The sequence below is a fragment of the Drosophila navojoa genome, chromosome X, assembly GCF_054131105.1.
Source record: "Drosophila navojoa isolate 15081-1374.11 chromosome X, UAZ_NAV_1.0, whole genome shotgun sequence".
Taxonomy (NCBI): domain Eukaryota; kingdom Metazoa; phylum Arthropoda; class Insecta; order Diptera; family Drosophilidae; genus Drosophila; species Drosophila navojoa.
In genome coordinates, this window is record NC_142895.1 from 21,305,233 (window position 1) to 21,323,672 (window position 18,440).

The window sequence follows — 18,440 nt, forward strand, 5'->3', positions numbered from 1 at the left end:
ATAATAATAAAAATCAGTCAAAGTAAAGCAATATGCAAAATATTTATTTACAAAAATATATAGTAAATAAAATGTATAAAAAAAATTAATGTAAAAATTTTAGCCTAAAATTTTAATATTAATTTTTCTTCTAAAAATTAAATAATTTTCAGATTAACTCTGTAAATTTGTCATTAGCCTTAAAACTTAAGCAAGTACAAGATTAAAAATGGCAATAAAAAAAAAAAAAAAAAAAAAAAAAAAAATCTTTAGCTGTGAAATAATAAGAGTATCTCAATTGCTCTAAAAAAAATGTAATAACCATAAAGCACAAGAATATTCAATTAAAAATAAAAATATTTATAAAGTTTAAAAAAAAATATACGTATATGTATGTATATAACTAAAATTGTATAAAAATAAAATATCTTATAAAATTAAAAAAATATATATATTTATAATATATCAAATCTGGTTATAGCGACGATCAATGCACCGATGATTTTACGTAGTTATACCCGAATTAATCTATAAACAAAGGCCCTTTCATTTATGTAAGTTTGTCGCTATAATCGGACTCTACTACTACTCTACTGTACTGCATAGCCTACATATCCATCCTCAATCATTTTCATGAAATATATGTCACTCAAAGACTTTAGCAGTACTATTATGTCTCTTATTCCGCATAGGACCATTGAAGTTTCACTTGATATCCACTCCGGCCCAATATTTACGAGAGCAAAGCCCTCGTGTTCTGCTGGAAATTTCCCAGGCATTGATATTCCGTGAAATAAAAATCTGTGGTCAAAGCACTTACAACTCTTGAAAGGAAAACCACAAAACCACAGTCGTTGCAGAAAGTATGCAGCAAGCTATGCACACATTTTTCTACATGTGGTGCACAATCTTACACCACCACAAAACAAATGCCAGATGCGTGTGAAGGGTATATTGATTCTGTTGTACTGCATGAGAGATTACATAAAGTATGAAAATTGATTTAAACTTTAAATAAGGTCGATTAATTCAAATAAATAATAAATAAATATCTATACTCTATGTATATTGTCTATATAGTGCTTTTCAAAATAAATGTAAAATATTGTAAAAAATCCCTGCTTTTTTTTATGCTTAAAAGAACGCTCTATACGCCTTTTTGGGTTGACTACAATAAAAAAATAAAATAAATAAAAATAAATAAAAATTAAAAAAAAAAATGACTATGAAGCACACGAAACCCTAAATTTTTTCTTTCAGCTAATCCCCATTTGATACTTACGCAAAAGTTAATTTGTATTTATATCAAATATAATTTTAAAATGAATAGATTTTTTGGTTTTTGGTGTTGTAATCAATTTAGCATATTTCACATTTATTTGTATCATTTTTTATTTGTTATTTTTTTTTTTCATTCTTTAATATGTGTATGTATATATATATGTACTAGTGTCTGTGATAATGCATATCTTTAGAATTCACTTTCACATTCACTTTCAGCTATGTATAATGGCGTTTGCTAAATCGTTCATTCAATGCTTCAATGGTGTATATATATATATATGTATATATATTTATATATATTTATGTATATATATTAAGTATATATGCCTGGCTATATAACATCCATGTATACATATATACTGACTTATATGCATTTATATATATATATTATGTTTTATATGCTTTTGTGTGTGTGTTAATGCTCTATATATATGTCTCTACTTCAGGTAATATTCAAATAATAATGCTTCTTGTCTTTTCGTTTGCTTGAAATTTTCTTAGCATTCGTCGAATATGTGTATCAAAAGTTTTATTTTATTATTTTTTTGTTGTTTATCAAATCTTTGAATCGTTTGCACCTTTTGTTCTAGGCTCTACTTAAACTCTCACCCGAATGCGAACTTTATATTTTAATATATGTATATGTATATATGCATGTATGTATGTTTATCATATTTGTATCAATTTGTGTATCATTTCGTTAGCGCTTACAAAAATATCAATATTTATAGAAGCAACAAGAAATCACATTAATTTTTTTTTTTATTTTTTAGTGTTTTTCTGGAGTGTTTTTTTTTTTTATTTTTTTCTATACACAAAAAGCGTGCGTTTCGCAGTTACTGATTTTCTTTTTTTAGGGTATATATTTATAAATATATATATATATATATATAAGTTTGTATGGCTGTTGTAGTGTATATATATATGAATGTGTGTGTGTGTGTGTGTATATAGTAAATGTAATTGCATCTGTATGCGCGTATTACATGTGTGTAAACAACAAACCTTTTAGCCCAATGGAGGGAGTTTTCTGGTGCGCCCGCACAGCAAGAAATGGAAATGAAATCAGTTTGAGTCAAACCAAATAGTTCTAGTCGTGTACGGCACCGACTAGCGTATACCCTGTGCCGACAATAACAATAATAATAACAAAATTTGTCTCTGATGTGATTTTACTGATTTCCTCAATTCGTTTCTGATCATACAACGGAATTTCTTGACTATATTGAGCTTTTGGTATATGTATGTAATGGTATTTTATTTGGTATTTTCCATAAACGGACATCCATTAGTGCCTGAGAATCTTTTGATTATGAAACAAAACCTTGCTCAGCTGGATTACAGTGATATAAATATATATATGTATATAAATATGTATATATATATCACTGTAATCCCTGTCTAATTCATGCAGTTACATATATTTAACATTTCATAATACACTACATTAGTTGTTGTTCAATCTAAGCCGTATCGCATTCTACATAATATCAAGTTTTGGTCTATAAATCATCTATATATGCATATGTATCTATATATTGGTGCCTGCATACCCAGTTGACTAACATACCCGCTGCCAATGACTGAAGTAAGCACCATAACTAAACAATTGCCTTGCCCAGCAAACAATTGAAACACTTAATGCCTGAGTGTGGGTGTGCATGCATATGCATGTATATGTATATATGTGTGTGTGTGTGTGTGTGTGTGTGTTTGTTTATCTATGACAAACTTTAACATGGCATTAACAATAATAGAAGCAGTAGCTGCTTCGTCTAAAAACCCGCTCGACCAACCGCAAAAAAACCCTCCACACCACTACTAGTGTTCATGTATGTGCGTGTGTGTGTGTGTAAGTTTACATATTGATATATATGTATATATATATATAGATGTATATATGAAACAATATTCTCTTCTCTGAATATATAAAACGTATAAATATGCAACTGTCTCTAAATAGTTATGTTTATATGTATATACATTTATCCATATATATATATATGTATATGTATGTCTGTATACAGTATATGCATGCCATATATATATCTATATATGTATAATAATGCGTGTATATATATTTATGTATATATTGTATATGTATAAATATTTAATATTTGTTTCTCAACATTTTCATTGTTTATAGTATATTTTAACCCTTGTTTTTTTTTTATTTTTCAGGTCACTACATTTCTTTGCGGCTTAGTTTCGTTACGTTTTGTCTTTGACTTAATAAATTTTATTTTTTCGTTTCTTTTCCATGAATTTTATAATCTTTTTGTTATGCATATATGTATGTATATATTTATTATTATTATTATTATTTTTTTTTTTTTTTAATTTTAAAACGATTCCCAGCCAGTAAATTGCAGAATTGTCCATGATCCATGGGCAATGCTCGTTCAATGCGAAACAATGGCCGATCGATAAACGATAACTCATAATCGATAGCCGATAAGCGTTCAAGGAAACACGATAACCATTAATTAACTAACAACTGCCCCAAGAGCGTTCGATGTCCTAACGGTGCTTTCAATACAACTACTGTGACAGTTACCGCTACCGTTTCAGTTACAACTACAATTACAGTTAGAGTTACTCAAGTCTCTACACACATATGATCATGCAACTAAATATGTATGTGCGTAGTCCTCTCTAGTTCCTCTGTGTGCTCCCTAACTGTTGTATATACCTTCTTCTCATGCATTCAACCTATATTAGTCTGCGATACTTTAGTGCTCTCTATATACCATATGCATATACATATATAACTTTTGTATGTTTGTAACTCTCCAATACTGTTCAAGGAAGTACGGATACTATCTGTATTGCGTGTGACCGTTAAGCGAGATCTAAACTAAACTTTCTTGAGCCTACAATGTGCTAGTTTCCAACAGTCGTGGATCATGCTCTCCTATGCTCACTCTCTGGCACACACAGACACACCTATAACTCACTCACACGCACACGCGCACACTCACACATACAGAGAGGCATGCACACACTTTTTATACACACACAGTTGCCACAAGTCCCATTGGATTCCACTGCCTGTTCCAGTTCCCGTTCCCGTTCCAGTTCCAGTTCCAAATCGTATTACTTATTTGTTCTCGATTATTGTCTGCAATTGCAGGACAAGACTGCGCGACAGCTGCAGAATCGACTGGGCATTGTGACGCTCAGCCATTTCTGGAATTCACAAAAGGAAATACCAAACAAATATTTATCAATGAATGTATAAAAAGTAATCAAAGAGATTCGAGCCCACCATTGAAGAACTTGATGACATCCGTAAAGTCCATGCTGTTGGATAGAATGATGTCGCGATAGGTTTCGAGCAGCGCCAGCGCCAGGAAGAGCACAAAGTGCCCGGAGGCAATGTGCTTGGCCGCCCAGATGACCTCCCAGGTGGCGAAGACATCGTCGTAGATGAGCTCGCGCTTGAAGTCCAAGAGGAACCAGCGGTAGCAGAAATAGAAGTGCGTATAGTCCCCGTTCGAGTCCATTAGGTCGTACATCTCCGAGTCCAGTATCTGGATGAGCGAGCTGATAGAGCGAGACAGATAGAAAGTGATTTAGAGATTTAGAGAGACATGGATGGGTGCATGGATATAGGGGGATGGGGATAGATACCGCATGTTGGCAAAGTGCATGTCCATGGCACCGCCGCTGGGAAAGTTCTCGATCATGCGCTCCATCAGCTTGCAGAAGCAGCTGTAGCTGAGCGACTCGTCATCGAAGATGACCAGCAATGGAGCAACCAGATCGCACATGCCCTGCATGTAGCCCACATCCAGATGCTCCCACACATACGTCGATATCACATTGCGCAGCTTGTCCAGATTCTCGCTGGCAAAGTACCAATAGTTGCGATCGCAGCGCTGCACATCCTTCTCGATCCGGTGCAGATTCAAGCCAAACTGCTCCAGCAGCTCCACGCTGTAGACGCCGCCATTGGAGCTGGCCGGTGAGACGCAGGCAGACTTTGGCTCCTGCAGCGCATCCAGCGAGGCGACGACGGTGATGTCCTCGTTCAGGGGCGACATGAGGCTGGTTTTGCGTGAGGTAAACTCCTCGGTGGGCTCGTCGTCGTTGCATTGCACGTCCAGGTCGTCCAGTGAGGCGGCCTCGGTGATAATGACTGATGTTGCTGGATGCTCCTCATCGTGGCGCACATCGTCGGCGCTATGAAATTTGCTCAGCTGCCCGTTCGGCTCCGTCTCCACATCAGTGGCCATTTCCTCATCCACATCCACATCCACATTGACTGGCGCTTCGGGCTCCAGCTCTGCCTCGTCCAGGACCTTGGCATCCGTTAGATCGGCAAACTCGTTGCCCACCGTCTCGTAGCTGCTGGTCGAGGGTGAGCTCTTGATGCTCAGCATCAGGATATTGCCACTGCCGTCCAGACTGAAACCTAGATCGCCCTCGGCCTCGGAGTCGCCGAAGCAGTTGTCATGCAAACGCAGTGGCTCCATATCATCAATGTTCTGAAACTCCAGCACCACCTGGCTGCTCAGCTGTGCCGGCAGCTCGGCTGCCTCTTCGCCTTCTTCTACTCCCTCTTCTTCTGCTTCCTCCTCCTCGGCTTCTTTTTCCTCTGCCACTGACGCCGGCTGCTCAGCCTCCAGCGCGGGCTGCTCCTCATTCAGTGGCTGCTCGTCGTACTCATCGCCCGGATCGGATATGTCCGAAAAGTCATTATCATCAAACACATCGTTCTCGCCCTCGGCCAAGCCGCCGCCACTGTCCAGCTCCAGCTGCCCGTTGCCATTGGTCAGCAGAGCGCTTGAGGCGTGCGGATTGGCATTGGCATTGGCCAGCTGTGCCTGCTCGGCGCTCAGCTTGGCCACCGCCAGGGCCGTCTTCTCCTTCTCGCGCTGCCGCACAATCGCCTCCACGGCCAGCCACTCGCTCATCGTGGTCTCATAGTAGTGCTTGCAGGTCTCGTCCTGCTTGCGGCGCTCCTCCGGCGTCGAGCCGAACGCGTAGTGGCCAAGCAGGTACGGCCAGACCTCCTTACGCAGCTCGTGCTCCACGCCGCCGAAATAGACCAGGCGATAGAGCTCCTGGTCAGCAGAAACGACGCCATCCACATTCATGGCCTGCCACTTCTCCCGGGTTAGTCCCTGCTCGTTGGCGGCCACTGGAAGCGGGAAATGTTAGACAACTTTGTGGGTTCAGTTCAGCTCGACTTACGATCGGGAGTAATGCGTCCGTGAACCAGGCCGGAGAGATGCGTCCGGACCGTGGACAGATGGCGACAGTAGGCCAGCCAGCCGTAGAAGGCGCGCGAGATGATCTGGCGACGCATCGTGGAGCAGACCAGCTCAATGCTGGCCGTTTGGCTGGCCTGTATCAATGGCGGATCCGGATTGCTGCTCTGGTCAATCGAGAGGCTCTTGCTGGAGCAGTCGCTGCTGCCGGTGGTCGAGCAGCTGCCCAAATGCTTGCGCCGCGGACTGGAACGGCCCACCTCCAGTATGGGATGTGTGGCCACTGCAACGGGAAAGTCAATCATCATCATCATGAATCATCAATCATCATCAATCATGTCGTCTACTTACGGAACTCCTCGTGCTGACTCTTGCTGACCACACGAAACACATAGTCGATGGGCGTCTCGTCCATGGAGGACTCCATGACCGAGGGCAGGATGTGCCTGCGCACACTCTTGGGCCAGGGGAAGAGCTTGCCGATGCCGCGTTGCGACCAGAGCGGCGGATCGAGCTGCCCGTGCGGCAGCAGACCCGTCTCCAGGCAGCTGAGGAACGCCTGCAGGTGCCCGCCCTCCGGGAAGTGTATGGGCGGCCGCTGCACGCCGTCCTGGCCAACGAGTATGATGGTGCCGCCGGTGTCGCCGCCCCGATTCTGATGGCAATGCACATAGACGATCTCATCCACGTTGATGTTGAGCGCATAGCTCCAATAGTAGCTCGTGTCGCTCACATCGGGATCGTTGTAGCCGTTCATCAGCTGATTCGGCGTCCATTTGATGGTCAGCGACTGGACGCTCTGGTGCAGACTGAGGTAGCCGGGCATCGGCTCGGCCACATCCTTGGGCAGCACCAGCACATTGTTCTTGCCGTAGAGCAGGGTGGTGCGCGAGTTCTGATGCAGCGACTCCACATAGTCCTTGGCCACGCTCGCCGGCGAGCAGGCCTTGAAGCTGCCGCTGCTCGTGTCCTCCGAGCTGGTGTGCAGGCTGCGCTTGAAGTTGATGATGGGCCGGTGGCAGGTGGGCGGCGTCCGGTTGCCCGAGCTGATGCGATGACGCTGCACCTGTGCGAATCAATTGATGGGAATCTAAGCATTTGATTTCTTTTTAGAGCAACTGCTGATGCTTACCAGCTCGTCGGCGCAGGGATCGGACCAGTAGTGGTCGGCAGTCTTGGCGCGCGTGAACTCCAGGGCACAGGGACCCACCAGCAGGGAGCTGAGTATGGAGCCGTAATCGGGATCGGCGACCAGCGCCTCGCGATCGTAATAGCTCTGAGCGTTGTTCACCAAATGCTCAATGATCTTGGCCAGACGCTTCTCGTAGAGGGCCAGCCGTATCCACAGGTATTTGCCCAGCGGTGCGGCAGCACCGTTGGCGCCCACCGAGGTGACCACCGTATTGATGGTGGTCACCGAGCTGCTGCTGCAGCTGCCCTTGTTGAGCAGCTTCGGCTTGATGATGCTGTCGCTGCTGGAGGACGAACGCTTGCCGCTGACCGCATGGCTCTCGTGGGCCAGCTCCAGCTCCAGCAGCCGACGGCTGACATAGTCCGCCTCTGGGCATATCTTGGCTATCTTTTGTATCAGCGCCGTCGTCGACGACGTCTTGAACAGGCCGAGCGCCCGACGTCTCAGGCCGTGACTGAGGCAGGTCTCCACAGCGGCGCAGAGCGACGTCACCGAGCTGCTCTCCTCGTGCACGTACTTCTTGGTGACCGCCTCCTCCATCAGCTGCTTCACCTCCTTCTTGACGCTCGCAATCAGGCGCTCCTTCAGTTCAATTTCTGTATGTGTGAGAAAACACAAAGGATGTCAGATTGTGGGTCTAGAATCCGAACGGCGGACCTAATCCACAAGTCGCCATAGAATAACTGACAGGTAAGGGCAGCAGCACCGCATAGACCTGACCGTCCCTTTGAGCTCCTAGGGCCGCCCTTGGATCAGACGCTTTGCCTGACGGCTTAACCTTTTCCAGGGCCCAGAGCCTAGAGCTCACGGACAATCGCATTGTCCGACCGTTGTCAATCATTCTGTTATCAATGTCAATTGGCCTCCCCTTACACCTCCGCCTCTACCGGCTCTACCGACTCATACTATACTATTCCAGGATGTATTCACGAATATGCTAATGTCAGGCGAAAGGAAAGCCCGAAAAGGCGCGCGCTTCCAATTAGAATGCAAATAGGTTGAATCGGGATTTTGGGCTAGAGGCATCGATACCGTCACATGCCGACATTTGGCGGAAGCATTCGCTTATACAAGAACATATATATGTATGTACATACACAACTTAAGGAAAGCTAGAGCTAGAAGCCAGCTGATTTCTAGAGATTTTCTAAAGGCGAACGCGAGTTAAGGTACAGTACCGCTCATCTGAACAAGTTTGACAGTATTGAAAGTCTTAAAAGTCTTGACTTCGACTTGAATATGAACAATATCAATATATGATGAAATATCCTCTTATCCTTCAAGGGATAAAGAAATCAAAACGTTTTAGAATACCTAATGGAACAACGAGAGCTACGCAATTAGGGAACATACATATGTCTAGAGAGAGCCTACGAAGGTGCAAGGCAATTAAGAAACTCTGCAATCGTAGTAGAAAATTGCATACAATATTTTCGGCTAATGAAAGGGAAAAACAAGAATTTCAATTTCTTCAACAAGGCGTATAATTGATATTTCTTAAGATAAGGAATAGACAGACTTGATATGAAATATCGTAAAATCATTTTCCCTTTAGCTGAGCGCCTTTTTTAATTTTACATTTTTTGTAAATTGTCGTAGTATCCAAAACTTATTCATTGGAATCACAAAACTAAAAAATTCTTAATATCATATTTACATATGTAAAAATAATATTAAATGAAAACTTTGCAACTTGAAATTGTTTAAGTTTCGTATATGATATATATTTATATATTTAATTCAAAGCTAGAAACTGGAAAATTTTTATATATATATTATAGAGCTTAGAATTTTTGTGATCGATATTTATCGACAAAAATCGTTTATATAGCCTAACAAAAATACCGTTAGAGTTATGAGCATGCCACTGAGATTTGGTAGTTTTTGAGATTTGTATTCCAACTCCCTTTTTTTTTTCAAATAAAAAATTAATATTTTTTTATAAAATACATAACTAAATTCTTTGTTTGCTAACAAATTAAAATACTTGAGAGAAATATGTTCCCAATAATAATAGAAGATGAAAGTATAAACAATTAGAGACTTTGGATTCTCGGACAAACCTATTCAATTGAGCGTCACTGTGCAGGGTACAGGTAGGACACGATCCCAGGAGTATTATGGCTTGACAGTTATCAAAACATTTAGAGCTTAGTCGGGGGCCACCGACTAATTGGTGTTAGCTTGGTGACAGCAGAGTTAATATTGAATCGCAAGCGATAAGAGACAGAGAAAGAGAGAGAGAGATAGGGAGGGGGAGAGTGAGAGTGCTTAAGTAAGTTTGCCCTGGCCATTGGCATTGCCATTGCCATTCGGTATCCATTTGAATTAATCATTATATAATTTAATTAACAAAACACCTGGGCAGCGCCGCCAGCCGGGCTGCGACTGCTAACCTTGACTTGCCAAGCGAGAAGCAACAAAATAAAGGAAATATAGTGAAAAGGCAAAACGAAGAAAAGCTCGCCTCGTAAACCGTAAACTAGACAATGTGTGTACCTAGGCGTTGGGTGTGCACACACACACCGGGTGGCATATATGTATGTGTGTGTGTGCGTGAGTGCTGTTAGCTACACCTGCGACGCACACTCTTGACCCTGAACAACATAAAACAGCTGATGACAGGCAGAGCAGAGCGCGCGCGTGTGTGCGAGCGAGACGACAGCTGTTACAAAACAAGGGAATCAGCGCCTTGAGTGAACGCCAGAGTACAAAAGGAGCGTATGTGAGGGCGAGAGCGAGAGTGGTGAGCGCGTAAGCGTAAGCGGGACAGCAACAGCAACAGCAACAGCGACGGGAGCGAGTGCGAGTGCGTGAGCAAATCGTACGGTAAATATGAGCTTGTGTCCTGCTTTTGCTTTTGCCTGTGCGCCTTTAATTTGCCGTCAGCTACGACCTCGCGCTTCATTTGCCCGCGCCATATTGCAAATGGAAGCTGGACCCAAACATATGTTTGCCACCCAACCGAGCCAAACATATAAATACACACACACACACACATGCACACACACAAAAGCCACAAGCAGGTCAGGTGCACACACACCGCACCTACGCCGCCTCAGCCGGGTATAAATACCAGGTTTACTCGCAGCATTACGCTTTGGTAACCAGATTTCGAAATCCAAGGCTTTGATGACAGGCGAAATGCACGAGGCTAAGCAAAAAGCATTCAAATTTCTCTTCCATCGCTAGGACTTTGGTTTGAGTTTGGCTGAATAAATTAAGGTAATGCCGAGAGGGGGGAACAGCATAGCTTATCTCGTCCTGAATGGCAACTATGTCTTAGTAAAGTTGGTTAAGGTAAATGAACTACAGGAAATTGCAATAAAGAAAGTAGGAAAAACTTACTACATATATTGCCTACGAATGTAGGTCTTTAAAGACGACTATGTCTTCCTTAAGCAAAAGGAAATATTTCAAATATTCCAATCGATAAAATATTTCTTTATTAGCTAGTTAAGAGGTAGTCTTAGACTTAGTTAAGCAAGTGAACGTAAGGTAAATGACCTATAAAAAGATGTTCAATAAAACAGTAAGAAAAAATTATAATACTGTCTAGAAATTTAGGTCTTTAAAGAAAACTATGTCTTTGTAAAGCAAAATTAAAACAACAGAATAGCATAAAATATCCAAGGAAATATATTTTAGACGATAAAATATCTCTTGATTAGCTAGATAAAAGTTTGTCTTAGTAAATGAACTAGAAAGAATTGCATTAAGAATCTATGAAAAATATTTTATTATCTACTAGGGTAGGTTTATCAAGTCCAATTATAATGAAGGAAAAATATTTTTGCCGAGCAAAGCTGAATGTATTAACTATCCCTTGATGGGCCAATTAAGAGGTTCCAGCTTTCTTATTGCATCTTCAAGGACAACTAAAGAAAATGAAGTGAAAGCAAGGAAAATTGGAGCAGAAGTAAAAACTTCATTGTAAATCGAGTAAAAGCATTCCTCTGCCAAGCAAAGTCGAATGACTTAAATATCACTTGACTATCTGCAAAGATAAGAAATTCCAGGCTTCTGACCGCGAATAATGTAGCTTGATTACTCACTAAGGTGGGAAAGCGGCCTCAGCTTGGCTTTCCGTGTCCTTAAGCAGTTGTATGATTTAATAAAGTGACAATAAAGAAATAAATTAAAAAAACGTAAAGCAATTTTACTCAGCAAAACATTTAAGTCGGGCAACGGCGGTTACTTAAAGCGTCGCTTGATTAGTTACCGATGGACGTAAACGGAACCACGGGTGCCGTTACCGGTGCGCCAGCCACTCATTAAAAGTCGATATTTACTCAATTAGCTCGACAGAGGCAAAGGGCAAGAGCACAACAGTTCGTCAGCTCGCGGACTGCAAATAAACATACGGACGTACAGACAGGAGTGCTGTACGGCGTGCAACAGGCTTACAGGCGCGCGCCACAACACGCCCGGACGCCCGGACGCCCGGACACCCGGACGTCGAGACATTGAAATGATGAATGCAAATTTTCTCGTCTGACCCTGAACTTTTGCATTTGACGTTGGCATTGCTAGAAGAGGCGCCAAAGGCCATTTCCCAGGTATGCGTAATTTAATTGGCTCCGTCGGCCAATTGGCACACTCCGTGCAGTCAGTGGGCGATGGCTAACCGATAAGCCCGTCCATTCGGCGTGCTGCACTTGAGCAATCGATGCCAATTAGTTGGCTATTTGCATTTTAAATATGCGAATGCGTTTAAGTGGCAGCAGGTGGCAGCAGGTTATACGGCCGTTAGGTGTTTTTGTTGTTCTTTTTTTAACAGCAGTTAAATGTCAACTGCCTTTGAAATGACTAAGTGGACTTTAGTTCTTCCTCTCTCATTCACATAACTCTTTCGTCTGATAAGCGATATATATACAGCTGAATTAGATCTATTGAGTCAACATTGCTCATACGTTTAGATAAGATTCGAATCTATATGCTTATTACTGAGCTGAGTTTGAATAATGCAAAATGCATGAGCTTATCAGCGTTGAGTGCTTATCAATAGTTATTGAAAGTTTTGACAGGAATAACAACTCGATTTGATTTACGCACAACTATTTCAATTTGCTGGAATTGCAGACGTTTCTTTCCAAGCCCATAAAAGTATGCTACATAAAAGCTTTCCAATATTAATAAGGCCCGCATCAGCCAAATGAAAACTTTGTGTCTGACTACACATATCATACACACACACGCAAAGAGAGTGATAGAGAGAGAGAGAGAGAGAAAGACGGGCAAATTACAAAAGTTCTGCTCTGCTCGAAAAGTTGCTGATAAACTTCGCATTTGTCTTGCAGAACATAAAATCATTTCGTTTTCTCACCTTCAGCTGCGACGCTTTCTAATCATCAATAAACATACACAGGCACGCACGCACTCACTCACACTCACGCACACAACATACATATAAACATATATACATTGGTATACATAATATCAAAGCTATCTCGCCTGTTGTCATTGTTGTTGTTGCTGTTGCTGTTGCTGCTATTGTTTGTGTGGTTGCGGCATGGCAAAACATGAGCAAGAAAAAAACAACCAAAAGAAAGAACGGAAAAAAAAACAACAACTTTTTCTCACTCACCGCTGGTGGCATCGCTGTTGGCATTGGAGGCGCCGCCGCTGCTAAAGCTGTGTAGCATATTCATTTTTGGAGGATCCGAGGTACGTGCTTCACCGTTAGCGAAGGCTCCCGTTAGCTGCTACTGTCTGTTGCTCCTGCTGCTACCGCTGCTCCTGCTGCTGCTCCTGCTTCCTTGCTCTCTTCACTTCTTCCTCTGTCCGTGTATGTATGTATGTGCGTAATTCTTTGGGCAAATATTTTCAGTTTCAGTTTTGTTTATGCGTCTTCGTTGTTATTTGCTTCACACACACACACACACGCGCGCCCTCTCTCTCTCTATCACTCGTTACCGTTCTCTTTCTGTCTGCTGCGCGATGTAGTCGTGCCTGCCTCTTCGCTCTATTCGTTGGCGCTGTTCCGTTATGCCAGCTGCTGTTGTTGTTTTTATTTGTGTATTACTTTTGCATTTCTTATTGTATGTATTTTCTCGCGATTATTATGCAAAACAAAAAGTGGAAAAGTATATTGTATAAAAATCTATATTCGTTGTATTCGTATTTGACAAAAATTTCAGTTATTATTCCGTTTCCTGTACCATACAGGGCTACTACATAAACACACACATGGATCCGCACGCATGCTACTACTCTATGTATGCGTGTATGTATGTATGCGTTTATTATAGTTATTGTTGCTGCTGCTGCGACTGCTGCCGTTGCTGTTATTGTAAAAGCGTCGTCCAAAAATAATTACGCATTTTGGCATATGTGCATATGCGCTGGGATCTGTATGAGACTGTGTGCTTGTGCATATGTATTTGTGTATTTACATATGTCTCAATGTATGTATAGTATGTGTACATATGTACATATGTATGCACATATATCACCACACTCGACTCTGTTGTGATGTTTTACATTTCCGCTGGCTAGCGCGCTCTGCTCTCGTTGTTGTTGTTCGATTTGTTGTTGTAGGTAACGGACGAATATTTAGCTGGCGGGCCCGTTATGCACAGTTCGGTTGTAGCTGTAGCTGTTGCTGTTGCTGTTGTTGCTGCTGTTGTTGTTGATGTTCTTGTTGTTGCATACTTTCTTGGGCTATCTGTCTCACACCATTTTTGCCTACACACTGTGTGCGTGCGTGCGGTTGTGTGTGTGCGCGTGCTTGCGCGTCTGTCCGTATTCTGTTCGTCTGTTTGCTGTTGTCGTCCGTTTGCCAGCAGCCTCGCTTGTGTACTAACGGCAACTTATTGACACTCACAAGGCGAAGTAGCCGCCAGTCGCATTACACCGAGTATCGAATGTCGATAAATTACGACAGATGTAATATAACGGTTTTTTGATGATTTCAAATAATTTAAAAGACTTTGGTTAACTAATAATATTAATTCATAATTTATAAATACAGCTTTTAGCAATTTATTATTTTATGAATTGAATTATAATAATAATTATAAACTATTTTAATTACATTCTTAGAAATCATAACCAAAAAGATTTTAATTTAATCATTTTCTTGAACTAATTTAATATAAAAAGGATTTAATTTTTAAGAACAAATACTTTTAAGCATTAAATATTTATTACAGTATAAAAAGCGTTACAATTACATTTCTCACAATTATGAAAGTAAAGAGAACTGCAATAATAACTTAAGCGATTTTAGCTTCTCACAAATAGTTCTGGAAATTTATTTATTTATTCAATTTTTTATTTTTTAATTTAAATTTAATTTTTATTTTAAAAGTAAACAAAAAAATATATATTTTAAATTTCGAAATTATGAAATTTGTAAAATAACGTCACTCAAGTGAGTGCGAGTGAGAAAGCGAATATCATAGAGCCAAAAATCATGAGTGCGAACATGGGAAAGTAATGAAAATAACAAAGAAGGCAAATGGACTCTAAGATGGCATGATAGAGGGAGAGGGAGAGTGAAGGAGCGAGAAGAGCATATTCCGCTTCCAGCAATAGTAAATATTAATGTGTTTTGTAATTTAATATTTATGTTTATTAATTAATAATTTATTTAATATTTATGTAAATAACTTTACCTTCAGGTGATTCATAGTATAGAATAACTATTCATACTCAATATATTTAGATTAAGACAGACTGAAAAATATACAAATGTAGATACATTTCGATTGTGCTCTGTTACGAGTCGAATGACAGCTCTTTAAGTTTCATAAGAAATTCATTTTTATTTTCAATAAACAATAAAAAATATACATATAAGGTGGTATATAATTACACACAATGCTGGCAAGTAAATAAGGCTTGATAATTTCAATATAATCGAAATTAGTTTGCATACAAATATTTCAGTGGAATGTCACGCCGTGTTTATGTAAATATACATCAAATATATACTATATGTTATATATTAACTAACGACAATGACATCGCCACAAGTCAATTGCTGCTGCTGCTCTGGTCTGTCGTCCGTGTCAGTGGGCAGGCGGGAGATGTAGATCCCGAATCGCATTTTGCCGCTCTGCATGCGGGCGATGGTCGTGAGGGTCTCGGGCGAGCGTTCGCCGGTGCGCTGATTGATGCAGATCATGTCGCAGCGCTGGCAGGGTCCGTCCACCTGGAAGCGAGTGTCGCCGATGCGCAGCTGCGTGTAGGCTAGCTCCTCGAAGGGCGTGCCCGTGTCGATGATGATGTTGGCGCGAAAACGATCCACGGTCTCGTCCAGCGACTCCTCGAACTGCAGCGAGCGCACCGAGGCCCGATTGACCAGCAGGAACTGTGCCTGATTCACCAAGCTCAGCTGCTGCTGCTGTGCGCCCGGTGCGCTGCGCTGTGCGGATTGACGCAGCAGACGCACGCCCTCCAGGCCCAGGCTCTGGCTTAGCCAAGTGGCCACCTCATCGCCGCAGTCGTAGCCCTCGATGGCCTGGCGACAGACCTTGCTGTGGCAGCGCGCCGAATTGGCAGCCTGCACGATCAGCGAGAGTGGCACGCTGCAGGACGTCTCCGCGTAGTGCAGCTCGAGTTGATCACCCAAAATGCGAGGCTGTATCAGGCACAGGTCTGTGCAGCGTTTCTGGGTCAGCGCCATGCCGTTCATATCGACGATCATCCACTCGCGATCATACTGCAATCCCTGTTTCGTCAGGGGCCAGCTGCCTGCGGAGCTGTCTATCTTGAAGGCAGCGCAGGACTTCACTGGGTAAATGGCCAGCTGGAGGAGACGTGGGCGCAAACGTCGTGCTCGCTGCTGCAGCGCCTTAGGCAGCAGCTCCGCCTGCTGCTCAATGAAGTTGAAGCGCAGCTGCGGCTGCGCGATCACCAGATAGCTGTTGCGCAGCATCTGCAGGAATCGATCAACGTCTTGGACGCGCGTCATGTAGCCGAAGGAAACGCGCACGGCACCCGTCGGGTGTCCATCCAACAGATCGAAGTAGTCGCCACAGATGCGTCCGGCGCGCTTATAAATCGCATCCATGGTATCGTCATTCAGTTGCAAAAAGTGCTGGCAGGCGCCCACGTTGCAGAAGCAGCCGGTGCGCAGCAGGATGCGATGCAGTGCAGCCATGCAGGCGACCTCGCCGAAGCCCACATAGTCGCCTGCGTCGGTGCGCAAATTGAAGGCAACGGTGCCGCCCTGTTTGGCCCGATCCTCGTAGCCGGCGTGGTTATACAGCGTGATGAGCGGCGCACCATTGGGATGCTTTAGCTGCTTCAGCTGGTGCTCACAGTAGCGCGCCAGGCCATGGACATGCCGTGAGATGCGCTCGATGCTGCGACCGGGCACCAGACGCTCCAGCGTGCGAAAGCCCTGCAACAGCTCCACGATGGACAGAAATGGCAGTGTGCCGTCCTCGAAGCGCTCGTGGAACACGTTGCGCAACTGATGCTCCATGGTGTGGGGATAGGCATAGTTAATGGTGCCGCCGCCATAGAACCGCTTGCGCAGCACCTCTGCGCCGCGTCGGCTCACCAGCAAACCGCCGACGCCCGTTGGATAGCCAAAGATCTTGTAGAAGCTGACGCAAACGAAATCCGGACGGAAGCGCTGCAGGTCTAGCGGACTGCTGGCGGCAAAGGCAGCCGCATCCAGGCAGACATAATAGTTTCTTGCGACGTCTCTTGCTGCTGGCTGGGACTCTGCACTCCAGATGCATTTGCCCAGTTGCTGCAGGCCGAGCTTTTGAATACGCTCAATGACAGTCAGAGGCATCTTGTAGCCGCTGAAGTTGCACTGCGCCGAAAATGTGACCAGAGAATTGGCCTGTGCCGCGGCAGCTGGAGCTGTAGCTGGAGTGGCGGGCGAATCCAGTACATTCAGCTCAATGTCGTCTTTGGTGAGCATATAAATGCCCTTGGCCTTGACCAACTGGCGCATGCCCAGCACTGAGGTGTGATTCTCCTGGCAGTAGTGAAAGTTGCCATCGCCGGCGAAATCAAAGTGCTCGGCGACCAGACGCAGTGCAGCCGTTGCATTGGCCGTGAACACAACATGATAGTCATCGGCGTTCGTATTGAAGAACTCGAGAATTCTGTAAAAGATACCAGCTCTATCAAATCAACTGTAACTAGTCATATTAACAACCCTACCTGTAGCGCACCTGGTCCACATAGTCGCCGGTGGCGCGACAGGTGTGCGGATTGCAAATAACATCGCGCTGCAGTTGCTGCGCCGCGCTCAGTACTTGGCTCTCGGCGTAAAGTGTTGTGCCCGCATGATCGAGGTAGGTGCTCTCTGAGAAGTGTATGACGTATCATTCAATGGGTTTCTTATCAGTGCCACTATTTCGCCATTCCTTTTCTACTTACCCCCCAGTCTAGAAAACTCTTTGTCAATGAGCGCCTGCTCTTCAGCTGTAAACTCGGCTGTGTACTCGACCATTATTGCGCACTCGACTGCAGCTCCAGCGTTATTTATGGCTGCAATTCGAGAGTTGGAGCAGCAACCGGTAATTATAGAGATGTTACTCGATAGCTATATTTTAAATAGCGATCACCGTGTATCGCCATAAAACAAAATAGTACATATCGATAAGTTACATCAGAATTCATATCTATGAGTTGCAGAATAACATAACTCATATCGATGCTTTGCCGAAAGTGAATATATTCAGTGATATATTTTAAACGATATAAATTATAAATTGCTCAAATAATTTTTTAAAGAACATTAATATTAATTTAAAAATTTATTTGAATATAATTATTTTAAATATATAGTGTTTTCA

General features: G+C 43.0%; 2 protein-coding genes and 1 long non-coding RNA gene across 3 annotated transcripts in view; 1 reads left to right on the plus strand and 2 right to left on the minus strand.

Moving 5' to 3' along the window:
* LOC149090703 (uncharacterized) overlaps window positions 1-18,440 on the plus strand; it is a 128,259-nt gene that overhangs the window by 22,182 nt on the left and 87,637 nt on the right. The window lies entirely within an intron of this gene.
* On the minus strand, window positions 1,791-14,491 carry LOC108656642 (small G protein signaling modulator 2). Its single transcript, XM_089263391.1, has 7 exons — window positions 13,259-14,491; window positions 7,612-8,267; window positions 6,831-7,545; window positions 6,463-6,762; window positions 4,897-6,409; window positions 4,532-4,809; window positions 1,791-4,452 (listed from the first exon to the last, which is right to left on the minus strand). Exons 1-7 carry the CDS (start codon window positions 13,320-13,322, stop codon window positions 4,364-4,366), a joined length of 3,615 nt encoding a protein of 1,204 aa, XP_089119517.1. The 5' UTR covers window positions 13,323-14,491; the 3' UTR covers window positions 1,791-4,363.
* Window positions 15,384-18,228, minus strand: mal (molybdenum cofactor sulfurase). Its single transcript, XM_018108847.3, has 3 exons — window positions 18,022-18,228; window positions 17,803-17,947; window positions 15,384-17,744 (listed from the first exon to the last, which is right to left on the minus strand). The coding sequence occupies exons 1-3, from the start codon at window positions 18,092-18,094 to the stop codon at window positions 15,623-15,625; spliced, it is 2,340 nt and encodes a 779-aa protein (XP_017964336.2). The 5' UTR covers window positions 18,095-18,228; the 3' UTR covers window positions 15,384-15,622.